Genomic DNA, 21,299 nt, shown 5'->3' on the forward strand with positions numbered 1-21,299 from the left:
GTATGAACTCCTATGACGTAACTATTATAAATAAATTAATTGTTAAAAACTCCTCTTAGAGGAAGATCATTCTCCTGTAATCCAAGTCTGGGACCTGAGATTCGCCACTTCGCCCTTAAAAACCCTTGAAAATCATCAGCGCGGAGTCTTGGCCATCTCATGGTGCGATCACGACTCTGATTTACTTATCAGTTGCGGCAAAGATGACCGGATTTTATGTTGGAACCCCAATTCCAACCAACCAAATGGAGAAGTATGTTCTAATAATTATTAGTTTTTATGAACCAATTTTAAATACAAAATTTCTTTAGGTTTTATCAGAAATTGCTAAAACCAACCAATGGAGCTTTGACGTCGCTTGGTGTCCCAGAAATCCTGCTTTGATTGCGTGTCCTAACTATGACGGACATGTGGCTGTTTATTCTATAATGGGCGGTAAGTTAAAATCTACATTGTTAAAGGGTATTTCAATATTTTTCATTTTCTACCAGATATTCTTTTTAAAAGGAAAAATGGTAAATGTTTGGAGGAAATTCAAGTGTCCAATCGATATATTTTAGCTTGTAGAATTTGAAAATCATAATAACAGAACAATTGCATGAAAAACAGAAAAAAACATTTCATTTTCTTAAAAAATACGGGTAAAATCAAACAAAATGTTTTTTTTGTCTTAAATGGAATACCCTGTACGGGGTATACCGGCCACTTAAGCGGGGTAGGCGGCTGTATCTCAGAAACTAATAATCGTAACACCTTCGAACAAAATTTTGTTATAAAAAAGTCCAAAAAATGCTGGAAACTATTTTCAAGTTTATTGGTCAGCCGCCAGAAGGCGTTACAGCTACATCAAAACTTAAAATTCCATTTCCTATAACGGGTATTCCAAAATATTATCGTAATAATCTACAAATATTTTGACACAAAAAAGTTTTAACAAGAATTCATGTCACTTGTCAAATAAAATGATGGGGGGAGTGTTTATATTGACAAAATATCAGTGTCAGGTTTTGCTAAAATCCGCTAGGGGCAGGAGAGGAAATTGAATATGGCGGTTTATCTACGAGGAAAAAAGTTGCAGCTTTGCGTTGAGCATAATAGACCTAAACGCAAACTTTAATATACCTCGCAAAAAAATTAGAAAAAAAAACTATATCATATAGAGATTATAAGAATATTGATACAATAAAATTTGAATCTGATGCTAAATATTTCATGGCATGAAATATACACCACTGATGATGTCAATAGTAAAATGTTCTTATTTAATAACTCTATTACTTAATAAGGGACAATCACGCCCCCCTATCATAAAAATGTATATGAATGGCCTCTTAATCCATGGATTACAAATAATATCAAACTATTAATAAAATTAAGAGATAAGGCACCGTTATATTAAAACTAAATCTGAAGCTAAATTAGCTTATTATAGATCGCTTAGAAATTTTACAAAACATGCAATAATCCGAGAAAAAACTAGTTACTTCAATCAAATGACACAAAAGATTGGGAAAGAACTGTGGACATCCGCAAAACAGTTAAACATTATAAAAAAACCTAAAACTTATAATTTGGCATCATCTCTGCAGGATCCAGAAAAATTAAATAACTTTTTTCTCACTCAACTCAAACAGCACAAGCACATCGGCATTTCCGGATAAAATTAGATACTATAAATCAAATATACATAAAAATTTAAGGCATGATGCAACCAAATTTTCATTTTCTCTTATAGATACAACTACAACCATCGATTTAGTAAATAAAGATAAATGCAGTAGGGCAAGATAACATTTCCGTACAAGATTTAAGATTATGCTTGTCCTTATAGATGTAAAATTATCGGTAGGTAATTTAAAAATCGGTAATATTACCGGTAATATTACGTAATATTACGGTAATATTGGTAATTTATTAAAAAATACAGCTTTTTAACTAATACTAGTTTTTTTAATTCAAAACTGTAAAAACATTAGGAAACACAAAAAAAACGAGTCAGAATGAACTACGTAATAAGAGTGGATAATGGTAAATTATCCTCATCATCCCCAACCTCTTCATCTGATTCTTCTTTCTCCTTGGTTAATTCAGTCAAGTCTATAATTTCGAAACCGAGATCTTCTTTTTCAATTTCTTCCTCAGGATCCTCAGTAGCTTTTTCTCTTCTTGAATGATCTTCGTTTAGTAAATTATAATTATGGGCAATATAGGTTAGTTTTCCGGCTCTTTCCACGGTAAGCCAGTTTTTTCTTTGCCGATGAATAAATCCATAAGTACTAAACGTTCTTTCGGTTGCGGCTGTTGATGATGGTAAATTTAAAATGTCTACATCCAATCTACTTATTTTAGAACTGCAGCAAATTCCTGCCCACCAAACATGCCCAGACATAGATTTTTCGCTGGAAATAACGAATTCCTTAGCAAAAAGATTACCACCTCTAATTTTGTACTGTGCAAGTGCTTCCATAATAAGACCTACTTCTGAAGAATATTTTGGATGACGCCTTGCAGTTTCATAGATGAACTCCGTTGCAACTAAATTTTCAGCTTCAGTTAAATTGTTGCCACGTTGGTTTGGTTCTAATAGGTAAGCAGCAAGATGAACGGGTTTTAAACATTTATTTTCTCGTTTTTCAAGAATTGAACATATTTTCTGGGATTCCAACATAGAAACGGATAAATTTGATACTTTGTCACGTAATATAGATCTTATTTCAAAAAAGCAGATAAACACTTTTGAGATTGTTGGCCCGTTAGCTTCAAAAAACGTTATTCACTTAGAGATTGGCTGGAACAAGTCATAAGTTGCTTCTATTTGTAACCAATATTCGTTTTGAAGAAGAAGTCTTACTGTATTTGTTGAAAGAACATCAGAAATATCTGGGTTATCATCAACTGCTAAACTTTTCTGAATGTTTAGTGTCCAAAAAGCTTTTTAAACAAGTAACAAAGGAACTCCATCTTGTTTTCACCAGCAATTTTAAAGAGATGTATCGCCCCGTTTTGTTTAACTGGATTTTTTCAAACCTTGCATGTAAAATCTGCGAATTTTTCAATTCTGATACACTTGAAATTATGTTCTTTTTAAAATTAGCAAAATGGTCTAATTTCAAGAAGTCTTCAACCAGAAGGTTTATACCGTGACAAATACAACCATAATTAGTTATGGAATTGTACTTGCTGCTAACTATTTCACGAGCCTTTTTTATGTTAGCTCCGTTGTCAGTGACAATAGCCAAAAAATTTGAAGCTCACAATTCTTCCAATACTTTTTCAATTTCTGAGGCCAAAAATGTTGCTTAATGTCTGTTATCTTCGGTATGAATTGATTTATAAAATACCAGAAGAGGTGTATTAATAACAAAATTGGATATAGAGTCATTTCTACAATTTGACCAACCATCCATTTGTAAGCTTAAGATAGGCGCTTCACTAATTTTTGAAGAAACTGCAGCTTGTACTCTAGTGTACTTGGATTCGAGTAGTGGATTTGACAACTGGTAACGAGAAGGCGGTTTATATGCACATCTCATTGTTTTGAATACATCTAGCCATACTTTTTTTGTCATATCTAATGGGGCTCCTGAGACATAAATAGCCCTTGTCAGTATTTCATCAATCTTGTTGTTTTCTTGAGAGGACATGTTATCAATATACGAAGAAATTGTACCCTGTGATGCTTTAGATGTACTTGAAAAAGAAGAACTAGCTGAGGAAGGCACAGGCCGAACTAGTGAAGCTATTTCCGAGTCTAAAGACTCAAATGCGTGTCCCTGCTAAGAGGTTTCATAATCAGCAATTTCAGTATCACTATCTTCTAATACCATGGGTGAACTTCGCGAGGTATTGGTATTATTGTTACTACCGAAAATATTTTTAACAGGCAATTTCCCTTTTTTTAGAATGTGTACTATATTTTCAGGTATTTTGACACATTTAAGCAAATGTTAGAACTGTCTGGTAGCATTTCTTTTAAAGGAGGTTTTACAATATTTACAGGAATAGTTGTCTTTATCTTTAAAATCGTAATATCTCCAAACATCACTCTTTGGCTTAACCATATTATCGCAACTACAAAATAAACATCATGCATTTCGAGAAGAGGTCAACTTAAAAAATATTCACTCACCAGTTTAAATATCAGCTACAATAATTATAGTTATTTAATAAAAATTGCACTGATAGTTATAATGGTTATAAACAACACTTTTGTACCAATAATGCCACTAATTATGATCAATACAGAGAGACTGTTTACAAAATATCGCTTGCCTCGGCCCCAGGGGAATCACAGAATTTGTATTACTTATATTATGGTATTCCCCGATCCCGATCTATACGTCAAGAAAGCGGCGGCGCAGCGTTATCCCACTTCGTACGGCACGATCGTCTTTCGTCCTTGCGCCTCGCGCCAGTAAAGCCAAGTAGAGCTGGGCGAATAGCGAATAAATGAGAGTATATAGAGTGAAAAAAAAACCCCAATATTACCAATGTTACCGGTCTTGCAGTAATATTAGGTAATATTACCAACATTACCGGTAATATTACCCTTTACATCACTACTTGTCCTATTGCATTGATCCACTTATCAATATTGCTAACTGTTGCATTCTTAAGGGAGATTTTCCAGATATCTAAAATCAAAGTTTAACAAATACAAAGAGGCGTTTGTTAAGGTTCATTTCTATCAACATTAATTTTTCAATTTATGTTGCTGACATGCAAGAAACACTAAAATATTCTTAAGTTCTTCAGTATACAGATGACTTTCAACTGTATCTACCATTAAACTTTAATAATATTCGACAGGCAGAACTAAATATAAGTACTGATTTAAATAATATTGCCCTATATGTCATTCATTTTATCAGATTAAAGAGCTCGTCAAAGACAATTTAAATATTAAAATTGGCATATCTTAGATTAAAAAATATCCAAGGTATTCGTAACTTTTTTGCTTTGAAGTTGCTATTTTTGCGTTTAGAATAACATTTATCTATTTCTACTTGTTATTTTTAATCCAAAATCTAACATCAATAAATTAAATTCACATTATTATATGTGTTGATACATAGCTGAAAGTTTACTCTTTTGAAAATGCGTGTAAACTTGACAACAGAGAATCGATGAAAATGTTTGTAAACAAAACACCCCCCTTGCCCCTGTGCACATGTTGAACTCGATCAAAGTTCTTGTTTACTAATTCTAGCCTTTCAATGTTCTAAGTTTATGGCATTTCAATATAATCAGACCAGTTTATTTAGAAAATAAAATATTAAGCAGTCCACTTAACAGTAAATTTTTGGTTTTTAATAAAAAATAAAATTTAATTTGATAGTAAATGATTTTCATATACAGTGTATTTTATTCATTAAACTACTTATTTTAAAATAAGCAAATTCTATCCTGTTTTGAGTGCGATTGTGTTTAATATGCTTAGTAATTTTTAAGATATTTACTTTTATTTTTTACTGTTTGTTTTTATTTTTTGTGGTGACATTTATAAAATAGTACTTCTGCTTTATCTACAACATACTGTTAAGAACGATGAAGCGTATTTTAATTTTGACTAAATAGGCTAAAAATTTAATATTTGTCAAGAATAATTAATCACAAACATTTTTAGGTAAAACTCAACAAATCCAGACAACCAACAAAATAGCTGACAGTTTTCCTGGTATGGATGGATTTGTTCAGGCACCTACCCAACAACAAACTCATGCAATAGTGAGTGTCGATCCAACGAAGCCCCCCAAATGGTTGAGGAAACCTGTTGGAGCTAGTTTTGGAGTAAGATATTATTTATTTAGCAGGATTATGTTCAGCTGTAATGACCCGAAATAAATGAACGGTTATCCTACATTAGAATATCCTAAAATTATCCTAACAAACTAAAAACTGAAATAGTGAAAATTTTGATAAAATTTGAAATAAATTTGACGCGATACATATAAATTCAAATTCAAAAAGCTTTATTTATTAATTGGTTACAATATTGCGTAAGTGAAAAATTAAGAATAACCTTCAAATAAAAAATTGTCATCAATGTCTAATCATTCACAGTAAAATATGTTTCTATCTTATTGTGAATTATTAAAATAATCTAACTCACTCCAACTGTCATAATACGGAGTATTAAAAGATTGCCAAACACATTTTAATTTATACATTTTCAAGTTGATTTCTTTAAATAGTATTTTTTTATAGACTTAAAAGGATTTAAATTGCGCGAATTATTTCTCGTGACCTCAGTTTCTAAGCCTGCCTAATTTTTATGTTGGATATATGTAAGAAAAACTACTTTAAACAATCGATTTATATATAACTTAAATTGAAGAAAACTTACCTTTAATTGAGCACTACTTATTACTTTTACTGTATGCGAACATTTATCCTTTGTAACTATTAAAAAAATGCATCCATTATTTTCAAAGAGACCTTAATAATATCTAACAAGGAGGAAAATAAACTTAAAGTCAAAGTCTTACAAATGTAGCGTTCATTAGTTAGATTACGCGTTTCGCCTTACGGCATCGACAGGCACAAAAAAAATCACAATTCACAAAAAAATATACCGTATTTTAAGTAGAGGATGGCCTTTCCACTTGTACGATGTAAGCAATTGTGGAATTTTCTCCACATTTGCTCACATTCGCCATTGCCTTGCCATTCGCTTATTGATAGTTTTTGATGAAATTACCAATTGCAAAAATATACGGGGGGCATTAGTTTTATTAACAATAAATAAGTCAATACTAAATATTTAATTGATACTTAATTAAAAGAAAAAAAAATAAAAGCGGGTTCGTATTAAGAATTTTTTTATGGAAAATCTCAGTTTTTACTATTAAATCGGTTGAAAATAAAAAAAGTTTGATACGTCATAGGTTTTATAAAATGTAGGTCAACAAAATAAGGAAATAGAAATCCAGGGCCGTATTTGAAAAAAAAAGTTGATGATGGGATCTCAAAAACGAAACGTCGTATTTTAATTCTGAAAACGCCATCTTGTAGAGGAGAAAAAGTGCCCTTAATAAAATGTTTTTCCAGATTTCGGTTTTTTCCGAATATCTTCGGAACCATTCGAATTTTTTTAAATTTTAAAAAGGCATTTTGTATCAAATTTAAGAACTCTGCCATAATTTAACCGACCTTTAACCCCATTTTTTTATGGTAAACATAAGCACAAAAGGAAAGTCCTATGTCACTCTTGGAGTGGTGCTTGCGCGAAGATATTTGTGGGCATTTATCCTTCTTGCCGGAACAGCCCTGGGTGGAATCAGGCCTGCCAGCTCAGAGGACCACTTACCGTGATAAACAGAGATCAGCCACCTTTCTCCTGTGCTCCAGACTATCCAGACTCTTTGTCAGTTCTGGTTTGTCGATAAGACGAATAGCTCTCTTCTGTATAGAATCCAGCAGGTTTAAACTATGCTTGGGTGCAGAGCTCCAGACATGCGAGCAATACTCGAGGGAAGGGCGTATTTGAGCCTTATAAAGAGTCAGCAGCTGTTCTGATGTGTACAGTGTTTTCGTTTTGAAAAGCACTCCGAGTTTTTTGGAAGCCGCCCTGGCGACCTCGGCAACGTAGTCATGCCAGGACAGACTGTTGGTGACCTCGACTCCTAGAAGATGTAAAGATGATTTCATTGGCAATGTTTTCCCTGCCATAACCAGCTCCGAGCCACCAAGGTTAGTCTTCATGGTAAATACTGCAGCCTGCGTTTTTTTAGCGTTAAAATTGACCATTGATTGTTACCGCCCCACTCCAAGATTGTTCTAATATCGTTGTGGTTGAAGCTTGTTGCTGCCTAAGATTCTGAGAACTTGCGGCTGTCGTTGGTTTGGCGGACTTAAATGTGGAAATAAGTGTGCTATCGTCCGCAAAGCTCTAGATTGGATTGACAGTGGTTCCTAGCAAATCGTTGATATATATCAAGAAAAGGGTGGGGGATAGAATGCATCCTTGAGGGACTCCAGCGTTAATGTTAAATTTCTCGGAGAGGTATCCATCGACGGCTACTTGGATTGTTCGTTGTTCAAGAAAACTTTTGATCTTGGTTAGTACTCCCTCATGCCACACTCTGTCAAATGCCTTGGAAATGTCAAGAGCGACTGAGCGGGACTCGCCGTGCTTCTCCAGGGCCTCCGTCCACAAGTGTGTGACGTAAGCCAGAAGATCGCCGGTGGATCTAAGCTTTCGGAAGCCGTATTGATGATCGCTTACTCGCCAACCAACAACTGTTAAGAAATCTGGTGATGATCGCGTACCAGATAACAGTTGTTGGTTGACTGCTTTCAGCATAATCTTCGATATTACTGGAACTAGTGCAATCGGGCGGTAATTGGAGGGCATCGTCTTCTTACCCTTTTTGGGTACAGCTTGCACTCGAGCAGTTTTCCAGCTTGTTGGAAATTGGCCCTGCTTATACGATGCCGTGAACAGTCTACATAAGGGAGGAGTCAATTCGTCTGCACAACGTTTTAGTATTAGGGCTGGAATTCCATCGGGTCCAGAAGCTTTGTTGGTGTCTACGCTTTTAAGAATTTTATTTATAATTCGTTGGGGAAACGAAATTTGTCCCATCGATGAATTCACCCTTGGCAAATATGGCGGTGTTTTGCCTTGCGAGTGCAGAGTAGAATTGGACGCGAAGAGTTTACCCAGTAAGTTGGCTTTTTCCCTTGCTGTTACCGCGATAGAACCATCATCTGCTGTTGGGGGTGGCAAGGCCGACTTAGCAAATCCTTGACTAACGGCTTTTGATACCGACCAGAAAGATCTTGTTCCCTTTGGGCAGTTTAGCAGTTTGTTTTTGATCCTGTTGTTGTAACTCTCTTTGCATTCATCAATAATTCGCTTGCAGCTATTTCTGGAGGCTAAAAAGTTCCTCCGATTTTCGATGGAGGGATGTTGACGCCATTTGCGATATGCTGCGTTTTTAGTGTTTATTGCCTTTTCGCAATTCAGGTTGAACCATTGCTTGTTGTTTGATCCGCATTTAGTAGAAAAAGGGATATAAGCTTCCATTCCTGCCAAGATCGTCTCTGTAATTTGGTTTGCACATTCTGAGATGTTATTGGTTCTAAAGCAGACTTCTTTCCAAGGGAATGAGCGATAAAATTCCCGAAGAAGGTTCCACTCTGCTGATTTATAGTGCCATACCTTCCGCGGCATCGGAGGATCCTGCGTTTTAACCTCCAACTGGCAAGAGACTGTTATCAATTTGTGGTCCGATGTTACTAGGGGGGCATGTACTGATACAGTGTACAAGTCAGGGTCTGAAGCCAAGACCAAATCTAGGAGACTCGCGAACTCGCCGTCTCGATCGGGGATTCCTCCACAAGCTGCGTAAGCCCGCATATGGTGGCAAATAGCTCAGCTTCTCGTCCTTCATCGTCGTTCTTGTTTCAGAAGCGCAGCTAGTTGATATTATGAACGTTAAAATCACCCATGACGATGATTTCTGCGTTTGGGTAGTCAATTTGCAGATGGTTAATGCAATTAACCAGGTTCGAAAAGAGCCGTCTATATTTGGTGTCGCTTGGTGGTCTGTAGATACAGCAGATAAATTTCGTGGCACGACTGGCTATTATTTTGAACCACATGACGTCGAAGTCCGCAGGTTCGCTGGCAACTCAAATCGTTCTTGACAAATACTGCCAATCCAAAGTTTAGTCGAAATCGGGTGTGTAGATCGTATTCAGGATAAATGAGGTGAACATTTGTTGTTGAAGGTTTCACCTTTGTTTCTGCCAATGCCAGAATGTGAGGCTTATTTGATTGCAGGTGTTGGTGTACTGCATTAATATTGGTGTTTAGGCCTCTGATGTTGCAGAAATTGATTTTTAGGCTTTTTGGTCCGCCTGATGGACCCCCCCCCGACCAGCCTCCGCCCGGAGATCCAAATGGGAGGCGAGTTTATCTCCGGAAAGTTTTGGTAGTGAGGGCGCCATCATGCATTTATTTTTCTTCTCCATTTCCCCTTTGGAAACCGGACACATCGACATGGCGGCGAAACGTGAGTTCCATGGAACTACTTCACGCCGCCTAAGTCCTATGTGGTGGTATTGAACCGGGCGATGCAAGTGGACAACATCTACCACCAAAGGGGTTGCTCTTTTAGTCGTCTTTTACGACAGGCAGAGCGTACCGGAGGGCTATTCTACCCCGGCCCTCCCCGGGGAAGATGATAACATACTACGGGTAATTTTACGTCGTAACTACGTCGTGTATCGCTATTAACTAAAAAATAAATCATTAAACAGCAAATGTTAATAGAATCTGATGCATTACCTACATTTTATGTTTGTTTTAACATCTTTATAAAAACAAATACAAACACGAAAAATAAAAAAGTTTCTAAAATTGAACCGGGTCTGAACACAGGATTTTTTGGTTTAGTACCTGACTAACCTTGTCGCCAAAATGAAATATGATCTTTAAAAAGTAACATTTATTGGAGATTATTGAGAATGAGATAAGGTTCAAAATTAAAGATGTCGTTGACACAATTTAAGATGGGACTTCTCTTATCCCGGTAAAATTGTGTGATTAGCAACAAGAAATGATTAGTAATAAGCAATTGACATTGTATGATTAGCTTTGTAACTATGCCTGACTGTATGATTTTATTTGCCTATCTTGTTTTTTTTTGTGTATATTCTTGAGTCCTGAGGATGATTTCATAGAGATCGAAACATGGACTAAAATATATAAATCGATTGTCTGAAGTAGATTTTTTACTTACCTATATCCAACAAAAAAAATTAATCAGGATATACTATCTATTAAAAAATTTATTTTTGTATGATTTTAGTTTGGCGGAAAATTAATTACATTTGAAACCGACAAGGAAGCGTTAGCTCAGGCCCAACAAAACGTGCAGCCTGGCCAACTTCCGCCACCGGTTCACCGAACAGTTCAAATCAGCCAAGTGATAACAGAGGCTGAGTTTGTTCGAAAATCGGCTGCGTTAGAACAGGCCTTGGAGAGTGGAAACTATGTTGGTATGTACGTCATTTTATAAACGATATATTTTTGATATTTTCAATTGAATTTCTAGACTATTGCTTGAATAAATCCAACGAAACGAGTGATCAACACAAGAAATTTGTGTGGCATTTCCTTAAGGCCAATTTTGAACCTAACCCTAGGGCAGAATTCCTGAATTTATTAGGTAAGATTTTGTTTTAATTTGAAAAGCTTATTGCAATATGTTTGTATAATATGTTAAGGTGAAAGAGGAATAAAAGATTAATTTAGTGTCAAAATGTTTAAGTATAATTTGGTAAATTAAGGCTGCCAAAATCTTAAGTATATACAGTGTTACGATTTAATAACGAACAAATTCTACAACATTTTCATTAAATATTAAATTAAATTGAATTTATTATTATTTATTACATTAAATTGAAGAGCCAGGGGGAATGAGGATGAAACTCCATGAAACATAAAATCGAAATATCGATAAAATTAAGTTTGAAACCATTCTATATTTAGCGTAGAAACTATTCAATGAATAAATATGTACTATTGGGTAGTTCAACGGCGTTACTACCCGAAAAAAAAATTGTAAGGCTCTAGAACAATAAAAAACAAAAAATTCTAGCAGAGATCGCAAAAAACTGAGAAAGTAAGATGAGGATTCAGTGACTTTCATCGATATTTCCTCTTATTATCAAGAACTTATACGGTTTTTCAAAAAAAGCTCAATTTTACAAAATAAATCTTTATTGTTTGGTGACAAAATGGAGACTACGAAATAAAATAGAAATTCTCAATTGTGTGGCAGGCTGCAAATGTACTCCTGTGCCGATTCTCCACAAAATCTTGCAAGCTTAGTTAGATCTTTAAACTTAGCACCTGATAAAGGGAGTAGACCTGAAACAAGACAAACTGGATAAGGTAAAATCGCATCGGAAAATGCATACAAATTTATACCTTTGTGAGAAATTCCAGGTAATTCAAACTCTCCCCTATTGTTTGGCACCAATGGTTTTCCGACGATATCAGCTGACTGCCACTCCCCGTTGAATGTTGTCCGGAAATACACAAGCCTTGGATTTTCCTTTGAAAATTTTATTTCCCTAATAACTCTAGTTGGAAAGGGACATTTTTTTTTTGTAAAATGTATTTAGAAGCACTTGCCGGAAAAAGTGTTGTTGAACATTTTCAGTTTTAAAGGGCGATGGTTTATTCCGACTTGACTCGAAAGCCTCTATCCAGTCTTACGGTATTTCTGCTCTATGCTTTTGATTCACTGCGGCGAAGTCCTTGTCGCACTCCATATATGAATGGCCTCGAATCGGAAATGTCATTTGAATAAAGTCCAAACGTTTCTGGAAATGTATAACATAATGCAAGTATCTAAACATCCAAGTCCAGTTTTTATTTTGTCCTGGGCATGAGTCACAGAAAATGTTTAGTTTCCCCGTTTGCTGATTTAGATGATTGTACAGCATATGATGCAATAACGAACAAACATCCGAGCTTCCCTTTTTGCCTATTACTTCTGGATACGTATAGAAAATAGCTTGATTATCCGATAAAATGTGAATAATAAATGTGTAAATTGACAATTGACGGCAATAATACACGTCATTTGTGGAAATATTTAGAACTGGCAAGTTCTTGGCATAATCGATGCATATTGATTCCATTTCCATTGTCTTTCTACTCTCATTCTTCGCAGCTATTTTCCTTTTGTAAAAGGTATCTGCTTTCCTCTTTTCCGTCTTTGAGAGTTTTGATTGAAGATTTTGTATTTTGACGTTTATCTCGTCACAGAAAGAACAGGTATCTGAACGAGGGTACCCGAAACTAATGTTGAAGTTCTTGTTAAAAATTTCTCGATAGCTGTCGTAAGATCCCAACTAGCAAAATGGAATTCTAAAAGAACCGAATTATTGTATAACAATCGAATAGCGTTGTTTTAGGGACTGTTTGTTTTTGTTAAGCCTTTTGTTGCGATAATTTTGTTTTATAAATAAAATTTTTGTATTAAATGGTTCTATAGTGGCTTTTACGATATATCCTATAACGCAATATACGATAATTTCTTTTAAAATGATATAATACATTATAAGCAAGTTTTATACAATATCAAAAATATAATTTTATAAGACCTGTATACCTATTGTATAAGAGTTCTATAATATACTATATTAGAGCACAATAAAATAGTTACTTAAGCTTGTCTTATAAAAGCTGTATAGTGTTGCATAATAAATATTTTATAGCATTGAATTGCCCTGCATAATAAAACACTTTTATACGTGAACTTTAGATACTATACGACATTCTCCTTTATAAATGCCTTATAGGATAAAACAGTGTCTGACAGAATAAATTTGTTCTAAGATCTGCGTTATAAGAGTGAAGTGAATGCCGTAACCTCACTTTTGCACAAATATATTATTTTGATGGGTGACAAATTTAATTAAAATAATAATACTTAATAATGAATTCTCAGTGGAAAAAAATTAATAAAGGCAGTGGCAATATTAAAAGAGCTTGTAAGAAAAAATATCAACAAATTCTTGCAAGTAATCCAGAGATTGTTTGTTCTAATTTTAATGGAAGTAGGCCTGATACCACAGAGCTTGAGAACATAATTCCTCCGATCCCACAAGACAAAGCAGACAATAATAGTAATAGTATGGATATTCCAAATCTGGAATCTGAGGATACTTCTTTTGATAATGTAAATAATGGTCCGATTTCTACTGATGACGAAGAAAATACAAAATTGCTTTCTGAAACTGAGAAAAAAATTTAAATTAGAAAGCGGCTTATTACTTGGGCAACCTCTTATAATATTACACATTCAGCATTAAGGGAGCTTTTTACCATATGGAATGAAGCTAATCCAAATTTCCTACCAAAAGATCCGCGAACAATATTGAGAACTGCCAACCCTTGTCTTTTTGTCTTGAATGGTGTAGACATCCAGTTAGGGTCAGGAGCGGATTCTGGATCCTGTTGATACTTATATGCAAATTTTTTGTGCCAAAACAGGATTCCACATTGTTCCCAAGGCATGGAAACAACAGTGAGTTCTTTGTTTCCTTTTTCAATAGTCTCGACTATTTTAAACATAACTTATATTGTATAAAAAATAATTATTATACACAAAGGCAAAATTAAAATCTCAGGCGACAACACAATAACAATAATAAATTCATTCACTTTTGAGGTTAGGATGTAAGAGATTCTATAAAGGTTGTATAGTGCCGCCAGTCCCACACAACCACCTTAAACAACCGTATAATGCCATGATCATGATATCGCTTTGTCCTTCTTGAACTTTTTGGAGCATGGTTGTCACGTTGACCTAAAAATTTTATAGTTGGAAGAAAATTTTACCTGCAAAAATTTTAAAAAAATATATGACGTCAACGATATTCTTTTAGAATAATGTAAACCCCCATTTTCCCTTGCGTTTTAAAAAATTATAAAACTCTTCTTAAAATAGGTAGGTATAGTGAGTAGTTAGTGTTCGAATTATGACTCAATTTATAGTTTATAAAACAAATCAATCAAACTCATCAATCTCGCCTAAAAATTCCCAAATTATGGGTCAAAAGGTCATTCCTGCTCTAAATGAAGCAGGCAGCAGTCAGTCTATATCCATGCCAAACTATACATTATCATGTGCTACCACAAAACCAAATAAATCGGTTTTGTTAGCCACTGCCCAAGTATATATTTTTGACAAAAATAATTCACCTATCCTTTGCAAGGCACTTTTAGATGGGGGATCCCAATCCAACTTTATAACCAAAAATCTATGTAACAATCTAAATCTTGCATCTGAAAAGGTCAATATTCCAATTTCTGGAATAAATCCCGGTATAACTTTTATAAGTCAGCGCATAAACATAAATGCCTTATCAATCCACAAAAAATACAAATTTAAAATGTCAACCCTAGTAATAGAAAAAATAACAGAAACGCTGCCTCAGCAATCTATTGACCCAGCATTATTAGATATTCCTGATGATTTGCAATTGGCTGATCCATACTTTTATGAGTCATCCGATATTGATCTGCTCATTGGAGCAGAGCTTTTCTATGATTTATTAATGTCCGGGCAAATCAAAACAGATAAAAACAATCCAATCCTCCAACAAACTAAACTAGGCTGGATCATTTCTGGACCTCTTTCCCTGATTACTTTAAAACAAATCCATAAGCAGTGTTTTCTTAATACTGTTAGCAATAATGACCTATACCAAGCTCTTGAAAGGTTCTGGAAAATTGAGGAACTTCCAGCTAACTATGCAACAAAGTATTCTTTGGAAGAGCTGGAATGTGAAACACATTTTACCCGTACCCATTCTCGTACTCATTCCGGCAGATTTCAAGTCAATCTTCCATTAAAAACCAATGTAAACAATTTAGGAGACTCTAGGGACTCGGCAATAAAAAGATTTCTTGCCCTAGAGCGAAAGCTTGATAAAAACCCCGAACACAAAAAATCCTATACTAACTTTATGCAAGAATATCAAGACCTTGAGCACATGACCAAGGTCGATCCTAATAAAGTTGAAGCATATCCCAGTTACTACTTCCCTCATCACGCCGTAGAAAAATCTGACAGCTTAACAACAAAACTTAGAGTAGTTTTCGACGGCTCAGCAAAAACCTCATCTAATATTTCTCTAAATGATACACTCAAGGTCGGCCCTACCATTCAAAATGATCTATTTTCCATTATTATTCGTTTTAGGCAGCATAATTTTGTTATCACAGGTGACATTGCTAAGATGTACCGCCAGGTACTCATAGATCCATCACAAAGGTGTCTTCAGCGAATAGTTTGGCGAGACAATATGGAGGATGAACTTAATCATTTTGAACTTAACACGATAACCTATGGTACATCCAGTGCATCATTTTTATCCACTAGATGTCTGCAACAAATCTCTATTAAATATAAGCCAACTTTTCCCAAAGAAAGTCATGTATTGGCAAACGACTGTTACGTAGATGATGTTATCACGGGCGCCCAGACCGTTGATGAAATCATAGCCATAAGAATAAATCTAACCTCGATTCTTAAAAAATATCAGTTTGAACTAAGAAAAAAAGAAAGAAAGCTAAGAAATTTGCTTCTAACGATCCTAATGTTTTATCACCCTTAAATAATCAAAACCCAAAGGATTTTTTATTAAATGACCCCCAAGGTTCTATAACTCTAGGAATCTTATGGGAACCCGAATCGGATAACTTCATATACAATTCACACGCAATAACCTTAAAAAATGATATAACAAAACGCTCTATTCTTTCCATCATATCCCAAATCTTCGACCCTTTAGGTTTATTAGGGCCCATAATAGTGCAAGCTAAAATACTGGTACAAAAATTGTGGCTAGTAAAAATCTCTTGCGACGACCCTGTTCCCAATGATTTATCTCGAATCTGGATTAACTTTACTAAACAACTATTTGAAGCTATTTCATTAAAAATTCCCAGACAAGTAACCTCAAGTAACCCAAAAAACATTCAATTGCATGGATTTTGTGACTCATCTATCAATGCCTACGGTGCCTGTATTTACGTTAGGTGTGAAGATCTTAATGGTAAAATAATCATAAATTTATTATGCGCCAAGTCTCGAGTGGCGCCTCTTAAAGTTATTTCTTTACCTCGACTCGAACTTTGTGGGGCACTCTTATTAACCAAACTAATGAAAAAGTCTGTGCTATTTTAGATTTAACCATAAATAAAATTTTCTACTGGACAGATTCCACGATTGTCCTATGTTGGCTTAGTTTAGAGCCCCGTAACCTGAAGACCTTCGTAGGGAATAGAATTTCCGAAATTCAACAAATATCTGATACAAATAATTTGTATCACATAAAGTCCTCACAAAATCCAGCTGATCTTATCTCTCGAGGCGTTGTCTCCAATGAATTAAAAATTAATCCATTGTGCTGGCACGGTCCAAATTTTCTCTCGAGGGTTACAAAAGATTGGCCATCTAACAATCACATATCCAATTTTGCACATCAAGATATAAAAAAATTACCCGAACCATCCGAAATTAATCCAAAATCTGTAGTTTTTATTGTACAAACTTCCTCAGTAAACTTTAAAACCCTTATTAACAGAGCATCTAGTTATACGCGATTGCTACATACCGCAGCCTACGTATTAAGATTTTGTAAAAATTGCAGAGTTCCAAAACCTCAAAGGGAATATGGACCCTTAAAACAATCTGAAATCTTCGACGGGTTAAAGTGTATCGTAAAAATCGTACAAAACGAAACATTATATGAGGACATAAATAATCTAAAAAAGTATAATTCTGTTAAACTCAATAGTAACTTAAGCTCTTTAAATCCCTTTATCGATGAGAATGGCATACTCCGTGTAGGAGGGCGATTAAAAAACGCAAATTTAAATTTTATGCAAAAACATCCGATACTCCTTCCAAGTAAACATAAATTTACTGAACTTATTGTGCTCCATGAGCATATTAGAAACCTCCATGCTGGATGCCAAGCTACTTTGTCATCCGTACGTCAACAATTCTGGCCCCTAAAGGGAAAAAGCCTAGTTAAATCCATTATAAGAAAATGCATTCCTTGTTTCCGATCCAATCCAAAACCCCTTAGTGCACAAATGGGAGATTTGCCAACCGCGCGAGTCGTACCTTCATATCCATTTTGCCATACCGGCATAGATTATGCCGGCCCTTTTATATTAAAGGATTCCAAATTTAGAAACAAAAAACTGCTAAAATGCTACATATGTGTCTTTGTTTGTTTATCAAAAAAGGCGATTCATTTAGAATTAGTCACCGAACTTACAACGGCTTCAGTCATTTCCGCTTTAAAGCGAATTGTCGCGCGACGCGGTATTTGTCAAGAACTTTATTCGGATAATGGTACACAATTTATTGGGGCTAATAATGAGCTTGCCTCTATTCGCGCTTTTTTTAAAGGTAGTGAAATTGAAGATTTCTTAGTTTGCAGTAAAATACAGTGGCATTTTATACCTCCCCGATCACCACATTTCGGAGGAATGTGGGAAGCGGCCGTAAAATCGGTTAAGCAAAATTTAAAGCACATTCTTAACGATGTAAAATATATCTATGAGGAATTCTATAGATTCCTTGTGCAAGTAGAGGGGGTTTTAAATTCTCGGCCCTTGATACCTCTTACGGACGATCCTAATGATCTTGAGGTATTGACACCTGGTCATTTTCTAATTGGTCGAGCGCTTAATGCCGTACCAGAGCCCGATGTATCTAAGATACCAAGCAACCGACTTAAGAATTATTCCCAACTTCAGAAGCTACTACAGCAATTCTGGGGCCGATGGTCACGTGATTACCTTCACACCCTACATCAGCGACAGAAGTGGAAATTCCAGACCCAAATCCGAACCTAAACGAACCTAGAAGGTCTTCCTAGGTTCGTTAGTAATAATCAAGGAGGACGGACTACCACCTCTACAATGGCGACTTGGACGAATAATTGCCGTACATCCAGGTGCTGATGGAGTTGTTCGTGTGGTCAGTTTGAAAACCAAAGGCGGAATCATAAAGCGAAGCATAGTAAAAATTTGTCCACTTCCAAGTCAACAGAACATTGTGTCGAGTGGCAATAATAAGTGATCGTTGTTACAGTGTGCGGCAATTCTTTGTACTTTGTTTAATAAAAGGCAATGCATGAACTGTCAATTTTAATGAGTGAATAACTGTATACCTATTTGTATTTCACATAATCTATACACTATTTTTATTTTGCATACATTTTTTTTGTTCTTAATCCTAATATTTAGGTAAGGTTCGGAACTAATATTTTTTATTTAAGTAAATTACTATATTTATGTTCTTTAACCCAGGCTCTAAAATTTGTATTAGGTTATTTTAGATCTATTTTTTATTTACTAACAACAATTTCAACTTTAAATTTTTGCTATTCTACTGTTTTTATTAATTTTGTTGAAAGTATTCAATTTTACATTATATTATCTGGATACTTTCAAGGGCGGCGGCATGTTCGAATTATGACTCAATTATTTATCGGCGTAATTTCAAGAGACCAGAGAAATGCAAGCTAAGCAATCGAAAGGTCCGCGGCGAGACACTCGGTTTATTTTTCTTTCTTATTTCTAAGAACTGTTTGTGTAGGCAAAGGGGGATCGCGGTCGTTGTCACGTAGAACCGTTTTTTGTCGTTGTGTTTTAATATTTATGTAGTCAGTATAAATTAGACCTTAAGACTAAACGGAGTGCTGGGTTCTTCTTAATTAAATGACGTAAAATTGGTCAGAACTTTTTTGATTTAACACACCTAACGCAATACTACAAGTGGCACATAAGTGGTTGCGTAAAAGTGCGTTTACGCGCAAAACAGTTAGCACAGATTATACCAAAAACGAATCAGTTATTTAACTCTCCTACTCTCCACATATTTTGAAGCTATAAAATCCAACCAATAGGAACACTTCCCTCATATTCTATAGGCCCGCGCGACAAGCTGATTGATATGAGGATGTCTTTTTTTTTTGCTTTAAATTAATACGTTTTCAACCTATGAAGCGCATGCGCGAAATAAGGTAGAGGTGAATACCAAGGACATTATACAAAAACTAAGAGGATGGCCTATTTTCATAAGAGCAATGTTGTACGATTTGTGACGTCACAAACTACAATAGGCTAGATTTACATGACGTAATAGTGAGTGATAATTGGATATTTTTGACAAGTGGTTCACGAGGGTTACCGACATTGTTATCTCCGAGCGATTCACGGCGGCGGCGTTCAATTTACATCTATTTGCCTTTAGCTATAATAATATTTGATATTACTATGGAGCGCTCTACTATTACTAGGCGTTTTCGGAAACACTGATACGATTAACCCAATCATCGGCTGATTATCTTGCATCTTTCTTTAATGAACACTATTAAAAAAAGATATGTGATATCAGCTGATGATTGGGTCAACTGGATCAGTGTTTCCGAGAACGCCTACTATTAAATATTTATCAGCTGTTTTAAAAGTTTAAATTTTTATGTAGGTACCATATAAGATCTGGCAACCTCTAGTTTTCGTGAATCTCAATATTATTATTGCTTGTCAAAAACAGTTGTATAGTGCCTATATATTCTTCGTTATAAAACAGTTTTATCGTATACCGTTTTATTTTCAAATGAAACATTCTTTAGGGCAGTTATTCAAAATAAAATTGTTGTATTGTAAATCGCCATGTTTAAATAAGGAATTCTTGTATCGCCTATCTCCGCCATTATGAACAATTAAGTTGGAAACATGAAACTAGATTGAAAAAAGTGACTTTATTATTATTTAGAGAATTATATTGTGAAAGGATCGTCACATGCTGTAATAAATCATTAAAATCACTTAAAAAAAAAGAATTTTAAGAAAAAAAATATTATATATTTTTTAATGTTTACGTGAAACTTAACCAAAATTAAAGCGTTTCATTTTTTTGCCAAACACATGCCTACAATCTATCAATAAAATTTGCGCCGCATTAAAATTTGTGCAATTCAAACCTTCCAAATGATTTAATAAAATATGGTATATTATAACTCCCCGCCATATTTTTACGACCGATATCCGCCCAAGTCTCCATTTTTACAACAATGCAATGCACAACCTCTAGATTTATTCACAATAACACGCTTAAAATATAATTTGGTTCTAATTTTCTGCACTAAAAAATAAAATGCTTTTTTAAGCTGCTAAATGATAAAATGTTTTCATTGTGTTCGAAAAAACAGCATTCTAAAAAAAATAATGCATTATACAACCATTTTATAAGACTTTTATAGTGCCGCTTTAATCCCATTTTATAGATGTGACAACGTGACACACTATAAAACCATTTTATAGTAGCTGTATAAACGTACTTAAAACAGTCGTATAAGAGTTGTATACACTTTTAATAGAACTGTTATACTACCAAACTGTTCTATAAAAATGGGCCCTTTTTGGTTGTATAAGGATCATATAATTGTTGTGTAGCACGTTATAGGAATTTTAGTATCCTAAAAGATATATCTTATAGTTGTTTATACAGACCTTATAGAACTTAATTTGCTAGTTGGGATAATTTCATATCATGATGTTTTTGTTTAAACAATTTATGCATTTTTGCAACATTTAGGTCCTCCGATAGATACGTTTTCTTGATCTTACTTAAACTCTAATGGCTGCTACGGGATTTGAAATACGAGAGGTGCTGCTTTACACACGCAATTGTTTCCTTGGACAGAGCATGCTTTCTATTTCTGTGCTTACCTCTGTTGTC

At 34.8% G+C, this 21,299-nt stretch overlaps 1 protein-coding gene across 2 annotated transcripts in view; it reads left to right on the forward strand.

Moving 5' to 3' along the window:
• The window catches only part of LOC126745303 (protein transport protein Sec31A), a 141,919-nt gene that overhangs the window by 15,778 nt on the left and 104,842 nt on the right, over positions 1–21,299 (forward strand). For both annotated transcript variants that reach the window (XM_050453074.1, XM_050453075.1), the window contains exons 6-10: positions 60–253; positions 312–435; positions 5,627–5,790; positions 10,821–11,010; positions 11,067–11,180. In XM_050453074.1, the coding sequence (XP_050309031.1) occupies positions 60–253; positions 312–435; positions 5,627–5,790; positions 10,821–11,010; positions 11,067–11,180 (786 nt within the window). The remainder of the gene's footprint in view (positions 1–59; positions 254–311; positions 436–5,626; positions 5,791–10,820; positions 11,011–11,066; positions 11,181–21,299) is intronic.

The sequence above is a fragment of the Anthonomus grandis genome, chromosome 15 (genome assembly GCF_022605725.1).
Source record: "Anthonomus grandis grandis chromosome 15, icAntGran1.3, whole genome shotgun sequence".
Classification (NCBI taxonomy): domain Eukaryota; kingdom Metazoa; phylum Arthropoda; class Insecta; order Coleoptera; family Curculionidae; genus Anthonomus; species Anthonomus grandis.